The following is a 13076-nucleotide window of genomic DNA, read 5'->3' as shown; positions in this document are numbered from 1 at the left end:
CCAGAATATTTCTTACAAAATGATTTTACCCTACTAGCAACTTTATAGTCACTCATTATCTGTGACTGAGGTAAGTTATCTCACACATGCCACAGGATGAGAACACATTATTCAACCACCCAACATACCATATCCGTATCTTAACTTACTCCGGGGTGACATGTTTGCGTACGCTAGGCCCTGAAATGCCTTTGGCATTTTAAGCAGTGTAAGCACGGTGTCAAACAGTCAAGTAGTACGAGCATCAATTTTGAACATTTTTAACTGCCTTCAAGCTCTTTTCAGTTTTTCTTTCTTGCATTTCTTTAAAATAATGATCTTAGCTAAACTTGAACTGTGCTACAGGTTCTGTTACTTGCTATCTGATTATATCTATAACCTGTACTTGCCCCGGCTTGATTTTGACGCAGGCAACCTGCTGACACAGACGACACGAGCAAATTACGATACAGCCAGGTATTCGTCTCTCAAAATTCAGTAAGAGACATGACTAAATAAAAAGCAACAGCTATCAGCCACTGCTGCCTCCTGGCTGAGTAGTACTTGCTGGCATGAAAGTGGGTTCACTTCCAACCAAGGCCCGAGGGCGTATGACCAAGAGTTCTTCCCCTGCACTACACTCCAGAAGCTAGAGGACCGGACTCCAGCCTCAGAGCGGAAATTTTACCGTTGGCTGTGGCAGCTCAGGAAGAGAGTGAAGCAGCAACACTGAAGTTGGGTTCCAGCTCTGTCTCAAAAAGGGACAAGAAGCAATTAGGAGCAACTTCTTAATTCACCTGTCAGTTCTCTACACAGTTACAAAAGCTGGCTCTCCTCTGATCATGCAGGTCCACAAAGGCATCAGGATCAGAACTAACAAAGCACAACAGCCCGCACTAATCTTTATTTTGACATTTGTTTAGTTGTCATTTACCTCATAGGTACTACAATTAGGTTCAGAACAAGGGCAAACCTACTCTTTGGATATAAGAGAACCTGGTCTCTGTAAAGGCAAAGAATTTTGCAAGCAGTATATAGGGTAAGCCCACAGAAGCAAAAGTAGTTCAAGTTTCCAAACCCAAATCATGGCATCACAAAGAAGGTGGAGGGAAAAAAAAAAGGAATTAATGACCTCATATGTATTTATTAAAGGAGAATAAACAGTAGAATCATATATTTCCCATCGTTTCTACAGAAACCATGTAGTTTCTGTAATTGTATGTAGTATAGCTAGAGAACTATGAGTTTAGGGATTATTATTACAATCCTGTTGATATTACTATATTTTAAACATGCTATATTTTAAACATACAAATCAATACATAATTTTAAAGTTGAACTTTCTGAAGTGCTTCCAAAAATTAGTGTTAAAATTAATTCAAACTTATGGCATGAAAAGGATACCAAAATCATACTTGATAACATTTGGGGGATTTAATAAGAATTATTCTTTTAAAAACTATTGATAGGGAGAGCTGTTTCCAAGATAATAGGTTTTAAATTTTAAAGCAAGTCTTGTGTGTTTATGTATGGACACATGTAAACACACACAGTTTCTTTTGGACTGAAGTATTATATGCTCAGATAAATAGGACAAGTCTGTATATAAACATGAGGACAAACATTTACAGGGAGATTTCATAACCACTGTACAACATTTTAAAGGCCGTTTATACTTCATTAACGCTATGCTTTAAACAAGTTCGCACATGTGTAACACCTGCAAGACTTTTCTGGTAACATAAAGCCCACATACAATTATACATAATTTGTGAACAAAATACAAAACTTGTTCCTGATGAAAAGGCATTTCTCTCCAATCATTATCTCTTACAAAATAGCCATTATATATGATCAGCCTCTTCTTGTGACTAGCTTACTCTCTATCATACACTAAATACTGTTTTACCAAACAGTTCTCAGATACAAACTGAATACTTCATGGAGCAATAGTTTATTTTTTCACATGTATAGGCACAAATCATTTTCTGCAGCAAATTTAGTATTTGTTTTACACAGACCAAGCCCACTGATTTCATAGTCATATTCTACCTGCTCATTGGATCACATTTCACTTGCTATTTGAAAGAATAAGCAGAATACAGAAGTGTGAACAGCATTAGGAAGACTGTAAAAAGAGAGGAGCGCTTTGACCTTTCTATATGGTTTACAAAGTAAATCAAATTTGTGCTTCAGGCACATATGTGTGGGTGAGTAAATCTACAAATTATAATGCAGGGTGAGTAGCAAAAAGGTGAATATGGTTTTGAGCATACAGAATGGAGGATGGGAGACAATGAGAACAGTAATGAATACACATGCTATATACACACTTTACAGATCTAGCAGTAATATAAGAATCTAGCAAGAAGGTTTGGGGTTGTTTGGGGTTGTTTTTTTTTATTTAACACACGATTGCAATTAGTAACAGCAATAAATAAAAGTTGTGGACTGAGGTGTAAAAAAAAAAGGGATGACCTATGACAACTCTTTGTCATTAAATTCTTTACCCATGTATAAACTGATGATTCCGTGAAGAATTCAAAAATATTTGCTATCATTGTCACTGTTATCATTTAAAGATAAAATTCATTAGAAATAAAGAATGGTAAAAGAATAACTGCTAGAATTTCCACATTAAGTTAGCAGGTGGCACATCAATACTGTAGTCTACAATAAAAGACATTGAATTATTTTTATGTTTAGTCAGGGAAATATTTTGCATTTCCTGAATGATAGGTATAGGTTTCAATTGTATTCCTACTCTAATTTTGAGTAGAATCTATTTAAATATGATATTACTTAAAATTTACCTGTCCCTTTGCTATCAGGTAAGCAACAATCGAAGTATGTCCAAACTGGGCAGCCAAATGAATACAGCTACATCCTTCTCCATCAATTAGCGACGGATCTGCCCCATATTTCATCAGCTGTACAACCATGGATAAGTGACCCTGTCTAAATGTAACAAAACACAAAAAACAAACAACTGAGTAACTACATACAGAAAAACTATTAAAATGTGAATATTTGAATACGAGAAATATGTTTAGCAATTAATTCACTACCAGAGCTTCTGCACTTTGACTCATACTTTGAAAACAACAATTGTCACTTTCCGATTCTGCAACTGAGTAAGCAAATCCATTCACCTAAGCAAATTCTATGCAGCCAACGCATGCATCACATGCAGTTGCCTCAAGTGTGTTGTATACCAAAAGGCCAATCAACAAAAATACCAAGTTACTAGTTTAGAAATCTAGTCTACTGTGACTTCTTCTAATCCACATAAGTAACCTGCGATTTTAAGAAATGTCAAACCGGCTACATACCCTCACTTTTTGTGGGGCATATGGTTTATCTTTCTACTATTAAAAACGGTAGTGAAATAAAAATAGGAAGAAAAAAAGGAAAACTGAAGGCCTATACTTCCTCCACACTACATCAAAAGCATCTTTTTGGCATAATGAGCATAGGCATATCCTTCTTGTTGATATGGTGCCTAACTGTCAGCATACAGTTTCTGACATGAGCAAAAAGACCTTTTCAATGTCAGAACCAGCTTCGGACAATGCTTCACAGAACAACAGATTACAGCTACAAACACCAGGAAATTTAATCAAGCTTTTGTGCTATTAACACAGAACGTAGAGTGTGATCTGTAACAAAAAGAAATATACAAGCTAAAATCTTTTAACAGAAGCTAACAAGCAAGTCCTCATCTTTAGTAAACAAATTATTTTGATACGTTAAATATTCTAAAAGCTAATTTTGTAAGTCTGCTTTTGCAGTCTACAGTTAAAAATATTAATATGGACAGTGTTCCTTTCCCGCCTATTTCTAGGCAGTTGTCTGAAGGAGCAGCTACTACTCGAAGGCTGTCTTCAATCTTCCCAGCCATTCAACATTCTCCAACCATCTTCCACATCATAAATCTGATTTTAAGCGCATCTTAAAAAAAATCCACACACATAATAGAACACTGGAAGGACAATGTCACACAAAATCATCCCAAGCCCCATCTGCAGAAGTGTTGCTGAACTTCAGAAGACTGACAAAAATAAGATCTTCAAAGTAAAGTAAACCAAGGTGACTATAGACTCTAATTTTACTTTACTCTTTTTCCTATCATAGCAATCATCTTCCTCTACATCAGAAAAAGATAAGACAAAAACTGAATTATATGGTGAAAGCTCCTGTAGCTCAAACATACCACATTCACAGCCTGCCCAGTTATCAATGACTGAATTAATTCTTGTGCAAAGAATTCCCAGAAAATACAGCAATTTCATAAATTAATCAGTAGCAGATTCCAAGTTAAGAAAAAACACAGGAAAAGAAAATTCCAGGAGACTTTTCCCCACCTTGTTGCCCAGTGAAGTGGGGTAGAATTTAAATCTCCTCCAAGCTGATCAACAATAGCACCTTTTGATATATAGTATCTGGAAAAACAAAAATAGTAAACATTATTGCTTGTCTTGGTTAAATACAAAAGACACACAGTAAGCATGTTTGATGTTATGCAAAACAGGCAGTTACAGACCGGCAGATCGGAACCTTCCCTTGCCTTCCTTTTAAGAGGTCATGCATATACATTCATTTTTTTTGCCTTTTTGATGTGGGTTGGGAGAGTAGGGATGCTTCCTACTCTGTTTTAAACATGCTAGTTTAAACATATTTCCTAGTTTGGTTCTAAGGTAAGAACAGAATAATTGCTATACATATATTAGTACAAACTGTTCTACCACAGAAGTATTTAGTAAAATGGATTCTTCTAAAATATTTAGGGGTTGCTGCATTAAAAAGAACTCTGAATTAATGGTAAAAGAATATGCTCCTAGAAGATTAGCATATTTAGAGAATTTTGGCTAAAATGGCAAAATTATATACAATTCAACTTGCAGCATGTATCATCACTGGAACAGCCCTGCTGAAGTCATTTGTTCCAAGAGCTCATGCTCAAGTTACGTGTTTAGCCAAGTACTAAGATTTTTGCACACTTCTCAATTGTTATTAATCAAAGGACAAAAACATCTGAGTATTTAAAAAACACTTCTAAATGATGGGCTAGAAATTATTTTTCCCTCAAGAACATTTATAAAAAGACAAGCTACCTGTAGGAACAAAACAAGTTACCCATATTTAACTGCAGCAATTCATATTCATAGTCATTTGTACTGTTTCTGTGAACTGTTTTCCTTGTTGTTTTATGTGGGACATTAAACTGGCAATATTACTTTTCCTTTGTGAAAGAAAATGCACACCTTACAAAGAAATTAATGTTTTTAAGAAACAGGCCTTCCCAGAAGGCTTCTAGTTCTTCATTCACTACTGTATAAGCCAATGGGGAAAAAAGTTATTACTAACAGACCTTTGAAAAGTACTATCTAGCTATAGATTCCTAAGTGCTTGCACATTTCAAGTACCTGTGCTTGCAGACTTTTCGCTTTCAAAATACCTGCCAGGTATATATGAATCCTGCTCTCCTACCCACACAAACTGTCCTTCAAATCCTCAGCATTGAGTTTCTGGCACCTCAATTTCCTCTAAGTGTTTCAAGACACGGCAAGAAGAAGAGCAACAAACAGGACAATTTGAAAAACATTACTCTAAGTAACTACCTTCTTCTTCTTTAGCGCTTATTGATTCACAGAGTCAAACTTCAAAACCAGCCCAAAAGTTACCTTTAGGAACAGAAACTGAAAAATGCGTTAGCTAACCATGTCCACACTAAAAACATCTACAGGAAAAGTCCTTTTATACAGTTGCTTTAGAGCCATCAGACACAACGAAGTACTTCAGCAGACTTGCCAAAGTCATACAAACTTGTATGACAAAGAAGATCTGCTCTGATCGACACAGGATAGTCCACTCCACTGGTCTCCAACCCCAAAAGAACAAAACTGCAACATCTCTCTGCTGAAGTTAAGTTTTTGGATTTCTCAATGAGAACAACCAAAGATTTTGTGAAAGTCTTGGTGCCACGTAGGTGAAAAGACAAGGTGTATATAAGGTAAAGGGACAACATAATTTTGTTATTGTGAAGCAAAGTCTCAACTACCAAAGAACAAATTTAAAAAAGACACTGAGGAGCTATTCAGTCCACCTTGGGAAGGAGTTCCCAAGGAAATCTTGTCTAGATAAAAGACAGCACAGAGAAATTCGCAGTCAAAGCTTGGATCCATCTCACTGATGTGACAACCACTCACAGGGAGGTGAACGTAAAACAGATTGTCTTAATTCAAACACTGGTCCCCACAGAAACACAGAATATGCTCAGATTCTACTGAGCAGCAGTACTGCTTACTGGTTAGTATGTTTTATTTAGAAGGAAGAACTTGCAGTTTGACAACTGGGAAAAGACAAGGCGGCGATCTCCTGCCAGATGGCGCACTGAAATAACATTTTATGTTTCCCTAAGGGTGTTCTTAGTCTAAGTTGAGATTTATCACTGCATTTCAGTTTCAGTAGACATAAATGGTGAGATTTTTCTGCAAAACCAGACTGAGAAGTTAATCTCTTTGTCTAGGTAGATCTTGCAGAAGCAATTTTGTGCTTGGTGAGAATGTCCCTGGAGAAAAGAGGAACTGGGCGATTCTACTCTCTGCGAGTCATCTAAGCTTCCATGCTAGAAGATGCCAGGTGTGCAAATCCTATTTAAGTAATCTACTTACATTCAAAGCAAGCAGATCTGATAAGAGGTTGCCTTAAGAAGAAAATACTTCCACTGATCTCCACATTAGGATCACGAAGTCTTTGCCAGGCATTTGAAAACTACCCCAGCTTGCATTCAGTGCTTGTGGAATCAAAGTGCAAGCAGTCACTGTTGCTAGAAGGAGGAAAAGTAGAAGAGAAATCCTGGTCTGGAGAAAGTTCGACACAGGGAATGGGGAAATGCAGTCAATAGGTAACTGTATAGATAAAAGGCCAATTTTTCCATTTTTACAAAATTGAGTTGAAGACAGACCAATAGATCAGTGTCATGATGAAAAGAGAATTACGTTGTGGATGTCTGACACTTATCCCTAATACTACAGAAATAAGAAAAGGTTCTGTAGTTATCCTTTTAAAATATCAATGGGCTTCACCGGTATCTATGCTGAATCTCAAGTCTCACAATAGACAGGATGAGGAAATCCTAAAAACAAGAGAAGTCTAATTCTAAGCCTGCACTCTCCACAGACAAGCTGCTAAGCTACTTCATTGGGAAGACCCCATATAGTCAATACCCAGTAAGCAAGACGCTGAGATCTGGTATCATGAGAGCAGACCATTTACGCTTCGACTCCATCTCTGTGATACCAAGCTCACTATATTTAATGCAATTATCCATTGTGCATAATGGGCACAAATAGTGGACACTTGGGGAAAGATGTGATAGGATCAAACAAAGAGAAAAACACAGAATAATTTCATTCTAAGGAAATGGAATAATCCAGTGTCTCACAAAAGAGAGAGTGAGAGAGTGCATGATATGCCGGGTGATATAAACTAAAATAAATCAAGACTCCCTCAAGACAGAGGAAGTTGGAGTGTAAGAACTGCATCAGAAGGAATGAATTTTACATGCAGTTAAATACACTAGTAGTCACATGCACTCTAGTGAACAGCAGGAAGAAAATGCAATGCAGTATGTCACAGTGGTAGAGATGCATCAAGAAGGGACAAGAGCTTTGACATATTGTTGAGGAGAAAGGAATAATTAGACACATTAGATTTAAGAACATTCAACTGTCAGGGCTCATACTAAAATAACCTGAAAGAGATATGGCTGGTACAATTAAAGTTATGTTGAATTAAAATTCTCAGAACAAGTTTCCAGCACTCAAATGTAGGTGGAGAGATCTCCCTAACATATAATAAAGATCTAACTGGAAATTCAGATAGAGATTTAAGCACAGACTTCCATCTATCTGAATCAGACATTTTGATTAGATCGGACATTAGGAGAAATTTCTTTACTGAAAGAGTGGTCAGGCCTTGGAAGAGGCTGCCCAGGGAAGTGGTTGAGTCACCACCCCTGGAAGTATTTAAAAGACGTGTAGATGCGGCGCTTAGGGACATGGGTTAGTGGGCATGGTGGTGTTGGGTTGACAGTTGGACTCCATGATCTTAGAGGTCTGTTCCCATCTTAATGATCTTATGATTCTATGATTTTGAACTATCTTTATGTCCAATATAATTGCTATACCAGGAAATAGTTAGCAACACGCATGGAGGGGAAATAAAAGGTAAAATGCAACACGAAATACTTGCATGCTAAAGTACTTCTTTCACAAATTTAGCTTCAAAAGAGGACTAATGGGGAATTTAAAATTTGGTCTGATTTTACTCTGTGAATGACAGAACATCCCCAAACAAATCTTTTTGGGCAGGGTTTTTTTTTTGTTGTTTTGGTTTTTTCGGTTGTTTTTTTTTTTTTTTTTTTTAAAAAAAAAGAAAAAGCTGTAGAATACATAAAATTCTAGTGAACTAAAGCATTAAGTCATAATCAAGTATCACACAGGTAGATTCACTGCACTGCGAAGCTAATACAGAAACTATACATAAGTTAATACAGAAACATTATCCATAATATAGGCCTATTTTTTCAAATGCCTCATGTCATACTGATGTTTTTAAATGAGGATAGTTGTCTCAATGCCATTCAGTTTTCAGACCTTATAAAGACATACCAATATCTGTAATACAAATATGTCTTCCAACAGCTCAAATAAGATGAACAATTCATTGCACATAATTCATTATGCATTCAAGATGGATAAAAAAAGTGAGCTCAAAATATAATAACTGCTTTTAGATGCTGTACTTTTCTTAAAGAAAAACAGCTATCTGAAAAATTTTATGCATTTCAGTTCTTTCACAGCAAGTTGTAAGATGCTAGCCATGAAAGACCCAGGACAACACAGAAGGAAAATGGAATGAAAAGAAAGAAAACAACAGGGTAAAAAATGTACTCTCACAAAAAAGGTTATTTAAGTAAACCAGGTCCTGCATCACTTTTGCAAGAGGCTGTCTTTCAGCATGCCAGAAAGCACGTTGGTTACCTATCTTATTATGAAAGGAAGGTACCAAATGTAGAATTATCATTTCCATGATAAGCTTCTACCCACAATAAAGACATAAAACTGGTTGTGCTATCTATTGCATATAAAAAAAAGAATTATGTCAGAAACACTGAATTATTTCACAGAATCATTTAGTTTGGAAGGGACCTTTGGAGATCATCTAGTCTAACCATCCCTGATCAAAGCACCTAGATCATGATGTCTAGGATCATGTCCAGTTGGGTTCTGAATGTCTCCAAGGATGGAGAGTTCACAACCTCTCTGGGCAACCTGTGCCGACGCTCAGTAAAATTACCCATACAGTAAAATAAGTGTTTCCTGATGTTCAGATAGAATTTCATGTGTGTTTTAATTTGTGCCCTCTGCCTCTTACCTTGCCCCTGGGCAGTACTGAGAAAAGTCTGGCTCCGTCTCCTTTACTCCCTCTCATCAGGTATTTCTACACATTGATAAGATTCTAGGTATTATATTACAAGGTATCCAAGGTACTTATACGTTGATAAGATCCTCCTTGAGGATCTTATACACATTGACAAGATAAGCCTTCTCCTCTCTTGGCTAAGAAGTCCAAGCTCTTGCAGCCTCTCCTCATGTCAGATGTTTCAGTCCCTTAATCATCTTTGTGTCCCTGCACTGGACTCACCCCAGTAAGCCCGTATCTTTCTTGCAAAGGGGAATCCACAACTTCACACAGATTCAGCTTCAACAGTTGAGTACAGAGGAAGGATCACCTCTCTCAACACGCTGGCAATGTTTTTCTTAATGAGGCCCAGTATACCATTGACCCTTTTTGCTGCAAGGCTACATTGCTGGTTCACAGTCCGCTTCCTGTCCACCAGATCTTCTGTCCTTCTCATCAGATCTAAATCCTTATCTATTTACCTATCTTTATCTATTTAACCTTCTTTTAAGAGAACTGCATCAGGACACAGAAAGTCCTTTAAAAGCAAGGTGCAAAATGTGAACCTGAGATCTAGAAACTCAAGATCTGGTCTGTTGAAGGTGCTTGTGATGGACATACATGGAGAGAATGTGCTTAAATGAAGATGTTTTGCATTTGTTTTTACGTGTAAGTACACACATTCATTAATAAGAACTGTTTTGAAAAGTGGACTGATTGAACATGTGCCATTTACGCCAATTGAAAAGTGGACTGATTGAAGATGTGCTGTTTATGTCAAATATTCTAGATTCAGTAATATTTTGTGTATTTAGATTTAATTGCACATACTTAATTCATCGTTTTGTTACTGGTAGAGGGGGAAAAAAAAACATGTTCTATACACACTCCTGATTTGTAAACAACAAGTACTAACAATTACCCCTTCAGAATTTAAGCTCTCCATGTTCTGAAAGATAATAATAGGTTTTAAAACATAGTCGCAAATATTATGCTCCAGATCTTATAAACTGAAAAGCAACAAAATACCCCAAATCCCATAGCTCCCACTATTAAAGATTGTTATTACTTGAAAGGAGAGGTGCTGCAATGTTACCTGTTGTAACAGCTGTGGTTTTAAAATGCAAGGAAGTTATTTAAGTTAAGACTTCCTGAAATGCTGAATGAAGTAGAAATTGCCCCTTGCATCACATTAATCTTGCTTATTAAAAAACATTCATTACCATCTAGCATCAAATTTCCCCGTCTCAAAAAAGAAATTTGGTATTTCAACAAGTATACCATAGTATAAAGAAACTGCACGTGCAGCTGAATAGCTGTTCCACAGGTTTGTCTCATCTGAGAAGTGTCTGACTTCTGGGTTTTATTTCTGTTAACTGTGTCATCAAAACATTGCTGCCAAAATGCAAATTAGGTCTTTTGACTACTCCCCCCACCCCCAAATTTCAAGACCAAAAATTGAGTTTTTAAGAGAACTAAGAGATTATTTAACACCTTAAAAAAAATAAATCAACATTTTTAGGGACATGATTGGTTTACGTTTAACTTAAAGCATAATACATACTTCACCAAATCTATCCTGTTGTTGATTGCAGCCCAGTGGAGAAGCGTTACGTTTTCTTTGTCTGGTTGTCGTACATCATAACCTGCTTCCACCAACTCTCTACATCGCTCATATATTCCATACCTTGAAGAAGAAAATAAGATTTTTCAAAGTTGTTACCTTGGATAAAAATGCATTCAGCAAACACCATACGTATGGTCACAATACAAAAGCTTCAACAGAAGAGAAATGAAGCAGAAACTTTACTTTCTGTTTCTGTATGAATACAGATCTCTTGCAACAATAAGTTTCCACTGGCAGAAGTTGTATTAACCAATTCCAGATTTTACAGAAAACTTGTCTCCACAGCAAACTATACATTAGAGCAAGGCAAAATATAGATAAACATTAAACCAAGTATAAATAAAACTCTTCTTTTCCCAGGGACTCCACTACATTTGTTTCTCTCACCTCTGTTCTCGTTTTCCATCTCTTGAAGACCGAAAGAGCTTAGTGAACCAATTTGACAGTATCTTCCTAAAATTCTGATGACAAGATCATCAGATCAATTATAAACACTAACAGAGCTCAAACACTTCCCATTTTTCTTCTCAGATAACAAACAAATAGCAATTTGTCTGATGTAAGTTAGTACCATTTACTTTTTTATACCACTTCAAAATTTTATACTTTAATATGAAATTAATTCTTTCATTAAAGATGACTATTAAATGTGAGCTACCTTCATTTGAAAAAAAAAAATCTGCATACATTTTGAAAGTTGAAACAATTCAGGAAGCATAAACATCACTTAGGCATCTAATGTAGGACTAACTCCAACATTAAATAATGTTTGTCTTGATACTTACACTGTTTTACCACCTATTTTTAGTGGCAATAAAAGAAATGCAGAAAGGCAAGTAAAGATTACATTTCAATGTCTGTACAACCCAGAGGGATTTCTCAAGTCTCAAGGAGACTGATGTGTGAGCAAACCTTGAGATCAAGATCTATGCCTCGTGACATCCGACTTCTGCTAGAGCAGAATGTTAACAGCCTCTCAAAGTTGGAATTTAAGTTTTCCTTATGCTGCTTCTAAGTTCTACTTTCTGCAGAAGAGACAGCCTTAGACAATTTAAGGCTCCTTTGCTCCACTCGATCAGCTCGTGTAACTGATGCCGAGACCTTTTTTCCAGGGTAGTTATCATTCTTATTTTTTCTTTCATGTATTTGAATGGATCCTCAATCTGGACAGCGCTCCCATAGTGAAGCCTGAAATGATTCAAATCAACAAACCTCAGGAATTCTTTCCAAGCCTATCACAGACTTGAAGCACCTAAATTAGTTGGATGCTACCAAAAAAGAAGTACTAGACGTAACAGCCTACTTAGATCATGTTGTTTTCAATTTCTTAGGAAAGTTGCACTAGAAATTATGAAAAATGCTAGAAATTGCTGTCATACCTATAATCTTTCCAAACATTACAAAAGATCAGAACAAAGACTATTGCGTGCAGTACATACCAATTGGCAACAAGCCCGTAAAATTTGGTCCCTCAGACTGAGTTAAAAAAACAGCAGTCATGAATAATTTTGATGACAGTTTTTAATCAGGTTGGGGGGGAGGGGAGGAAGGGGAGAAGAGTTTTGGTTTACAAAGACTTAAAAACATGCAACCAGCTAGACAAGATACACCTAGTCAGACACACATAACTGCCAGGAAAACTGATAAGGTTCTAAGTCTGGCCGATCTTGAGGAGCACTATCTCCCAAAGTCCCGGTCTGGATCCGCAGTGTGGCCTGACAAGTGCCTCTTCAAATGGCTTAACATGTACCATTCCTGACTTTCCCCACCCTAGCTGAAAGGGCACTGAAACAGGTTAGGACTACTAAAGGCAGGTCAGCCAAGAACAAGAAGTGAGAAGAGACAATAGAAGAGATGTGGGAAAGAAGGACTTCTGAAAGCAAGACAGCAAATTCTGATCTTACTGCAGTACAATATCGCACTAGCATATTACAACATCTCGAGGTAACCTTAAAAGTGATTCATATAGAATAGCAAAACATCCTTTTGTTGACAAGCTGTT

General features: G+C 36.7%; 1 protein-coding gene across 3 annotated transcripts in view; it reads right to left on the bottom strand.

The window, feature by feature from the left end:
• The window catches only part of ZDHHC17 (zDHHC palmitoyltransferase 17), a 77591-nt gene that overhangs the window by 38274 nt on the left and 26241 nt on the right, over window positions 1-13076 (bottom strand). For 2 of the 3 annotated variants that reach the window (XR_012673651.1, XM_075150351.1), the window contains exons 3-6: window positions 11012-11134; window positions 4344-4421; window positions 2793-2937; window positions 668-727 (exon numbers count right to left, since the gene is read on the bottom strand). Coding sequence is in view for 2 of the 3 variants with exons in the window: in XM_075150351.1 (XP_075006452.1) it covers window positions 668-727; window positions 2793-2937; window positions 4344-4421; window positions 11012-11134 (406 nt within the window). In the remaining variant the exon portion in view is untranslated. The remainder of the gene's footprint in view (window positions 1-667; window positions 728-2792; window positions 2938-4343; window positions 4422-11011; window positions 11135-13076) is intronic. The other variant, XM_075150364.1, reaches the window with a different exon arrangement.

The sequence above is a fragment of the Calonectris borealis genome, chromosome 1 (assembly GCF_964195595.1).
Source record: "Calonectris borealis chromosome 1, bCalBor7.hap1.2, whole genome shotgun sequence".
Classification (NCBI taxonomy): domain Eukaryota; kingdom Metazoa; phylum Chordata; class Aves; order Procellariiformes; family Procellariidae; genus Calonectris; species Calonectris borealis.
Note: the sequence above shows the minus strand (reverse complement) of the source record. Positions and strands in the feature narration are given on the sequence as shown.